Source organism: Anabrus simplex, chromosome X (assembly GCF_040414725.1).
Source record: "Anabrus simplex isolate iqAnaSimp1 chromosome X, ASM4041472v1, whole genome shotgun sequence".
Classification (NCBI taxonomy): domain Eukaryota; kingdom Metazoa; phylum Arthropoda; class Insecta; order Orthoptera; family Tettigoniidae; genus Anabrus; species Anabrus simplex.
Genome location: NC_090279.1, coordinates 55,716,284 through 55,719,497, shown reverse-complemented (window position 1 = coordinate 55,719,497; position 3,214 = coordinate 55,716,284). Strand labels below are relative to the sequence as shown.

At 42.6% G+C, this 3,214-nt stretch overlaps 1 protein-coding gene across 1 annotated transcript; it reads left to right on the top strand.

The window, feature by feature from the left end:
- The first annotated feature begins 1,244 nt into the window (after nucleotides 1-1,244).
- LOC137503266 (gastrula zinc finger protein XlCGF57.1-like) lies at nucleotides 1,245-2,079 on the top strand. The gene has a single exon (XM_068230811.1). It carries the CDS (start codon nucleotides 1,246-1,248, stop codon nucleotides 2,077-2,079), a length of 834 nt encoding a protein of 277 aa, XP_068086912.1. The 5' UTR covers nucleotide 1,245.
- Nucleotides 2,080-3,214: the final 1,135 nt, after the last annotated feature.

The window sequence follows — 3,214 nt, the reverse complement described above, 5'->3', positions numbered from 1 at the left end:
GAGGAGAAAAGTCAGTATCAATGCTAGGGAGAGAGCCGTCGTATACTTGTTATATTTCAGCTTTGCCATGATTTCATCAGGATTAGTGGCTACCGTGTTAAATACAGGAATTAAGACGTAGACTGATGTAGTACATGGTAGTAAGTATGAACGTCCTTGTACAAACCTACCGTCCTATATATAGGTTGGCTATGTTTGATTGCACATCAAAGATACATATTTCGGAAAAGCGACACAGTGACATAATATAATGCTATAGTGATATAACAATGCACAAATACAATATGTATATTTGTGTGACAAAATAACATTCATTAAAAGATTAGCCGTGTTTCAACAGATCTTGCTGAATGTCGGCAAACGTTCTCAACTTTATTAATATCTACAGCACAGACATTCTCTCAAACAACCTCAAGAACAAGGTCCTTTACAAAAATTATTACTTCCCTGCAACAAAGCGCAGAGTGCTTCAACAAGATCAAAACTCCAAAGCTTATGCCGTTCTTTATGTAGGAGAACAGACTACGGATTTCGGTAGAATAATATGTGCTGGATTAAAGAGCTTGTATGAGTATTTACCCTTTTAGGCTGGAACACTTCGCATGCTTTCTTCAAATGAGGTTGTCTATTAACTCGTACATTTCTAAACCGTGACAAGTTTCTTGCGCCTGATATCGTGATTAAGAAAAGACGCAACATATTCTCGTAACAAGTGAGAGCTTTTGAAATTTAACCTCAGATGATGTTTACTCTCAGGAATGTAATGTTTATGAGTAACGAGCTCTCTGCACTGGATATCAGTGATTGGAATGTCCAGTAGCAAATCCCCTGTGTGAGAGTTATAGTGGAGTTGGCTGTTGATTTATAGGTCACATGGTTTTAATTTGTCACTGTAGATCGAGACCCGAGGTGAGCTATAGAGATCATCAACATCCGGACGGCGGATCATCTAGTTTTAGGCGTAGTGTGTGCAGTGAAGTCCTGGCTAGGAAGTTGGACCTCTTGCGACATCTGAAGAGACACAAGGAAGATCGACCCTTCAAGTGCGATCACTGCGAAAAGGTGTTATGTAGCCGAAGCAGTTTGTCGAAGCACCTCAGGATCCACCCGCTCCAAGTGTGCGGATTTTCTGATAATTGCTTTACAAAGAGGAAAATGCTGACTGGTGACACGCGATTGCATAAAGGTGGGATTATAAACGAATGCTCGGTATCTCATAAAAATTTCAGGAAAAGGCCGGACGTTATGCGGTCTCACGCGGGCGAGAACCGATTCTGTTGCAACGTCTGTGGAAAATCCATCAGCCGGAAAAAAATAGCAGGTCAAATGGGTATTCACACAGGCGATAAGCCATACAATTGCACTGTATGTTGCAAATCATTTGTCAAGAAAAGCAATTTATCTTATCACAAGCTGACTCACACAGGAGAGAAGCCACACAGTTGCAATATCTGTGGCAAAACATTCACAAGGAAAGGTTCTTTGACGCATCATATGCTTACCCATACTGGCGAGAAGCCATACGGATGCAATGTATGTGGCAAGTCATTCACACGGAGAGGTAAACTAATCGAACATATCCGGACTCATACAGGTGAGAAGCCATTCAGTTGCAATGTCTGTGGCAAATCATTCACACAGAGAGGTAAACTAACCGAACATATGCGGACCCATACAGGTGAGAAGCCTTACAGGTGCAGTGTCTGTGGCAAATCATTCACAACGAAAAGCAATCTGACCGATCATATGCGGACCCATACAGGCGAGAAGCCTTGCAGGTGCAGTGTCTGTGGCAAATCATTCACAACGAAAGGCAGTCTGCCCAATCATATGCGGACCCATACAGGCGAAAAACCTTACAGCTGTAATGTCTGTGGCAAATCATTCATACAGAGAGGTAAACTAACCGAACATTTGCGGACCCATACAGGCGAGAAGCCTTACATCTGCAATGTCTGTGGCAAATCATTCACACACAGAGGTAAACTAACCGAACATATGCGGACCCATACAGGCGAGAAGCCAAACAGCCGCAATGTCTGTGGCAAATCATTCACAAAGAAAGGCAGTCTGACCTAGCTGTTCATATGCGGACACACACAGAAATGAAGCCATACTTGTACAAAGTTTATTCCACTGAAGCACAACTTGTAGGATTCCAGCAAGATATAGCAGATATCCTATATTCAGGAGGTTAATTGGACTGTATCGCGACTGACCTGTCTAAGGCATTTGATAGGGTAGATCATGGGAGACTACTGGCAAAAATGAGTGCAGTTGGACTAGATAAAAGAGTGACTGAATGGGTGGCTCTGTTTTTAGAAAATAGAACTCAGAGAATTATAGTAGGTGAAGCTTTATCTGGCCCGGTAAAAATTAAGAGGGGAATTCCTCAAGGCAGTATTATTGGACCTTTATGTTTTCTTATATATATCAATGATATGTGTAAAGAAGTGGAATCAGAGATAAGGCTTTTCGCAGATGATGTTATTCTGTACAGAGTAATAAATAAGTTACAAGATTGTGAGCAACTGCAAAATGATCTCAATAATGTTGTCGGGTTGTTGCATTTTCAGATTAAAGCTCGCAAATGAGCTGTTTTCATTCAGTAATGGCTACTATAACCCACCCATATCCAATCCCTCCTTCAACGATAACGCCCCTTCCTCCCCATCAATAACCGAACCACCGCCGTCCCAATCTATATATGTAGGATTAAGACGGCAGTGAACCGAACTGCCGAACCTTACCCCCACCACTACCACGTGAAAGGGTTTGACAGCGGCATAGGTCCTACCCTTCCGAGGGCCCGGCTCAGACTGAATGCTTTTGCCCTCCACTCGCGTGGGCGCGCTGTTGTACACCACGTCACTCACCCTAAGCCCACGTGACGAATACGGCAGCTCCTATTGGTAGAAACATCTCCCGATTGCTATTTGTCGATTTGAGTTTGACAACTTGGACCACGTGGGACGACCACGTTTTTGACGTTTGTGACATTTTGCTTTACTTTGATTTGTATGCGTATATCTGTTATATTCGTTTGCGTGTTTGAAGAAAAAGTACAGTATATTTGAGGTAAGCATCCTTACTGTTCTTGTTTTACTAATCTCCTGAGGCCAGAACATGAAAACACACCACACCAAGGCAAATGAATTTCGGATCATTTGAAACATAAGTGCGGCCAGTATCCAGTATTCGGGAGATAGGTTCG

Coding starts and splice junctions, on each gene's coding strand:
- LOC137503266 (XM_068230811.1), top strand. CDS start 1,246: ATGCGGTCTCACGCGGGCGAGAACCGATTCTGTTGCAACGTCTGTGGA.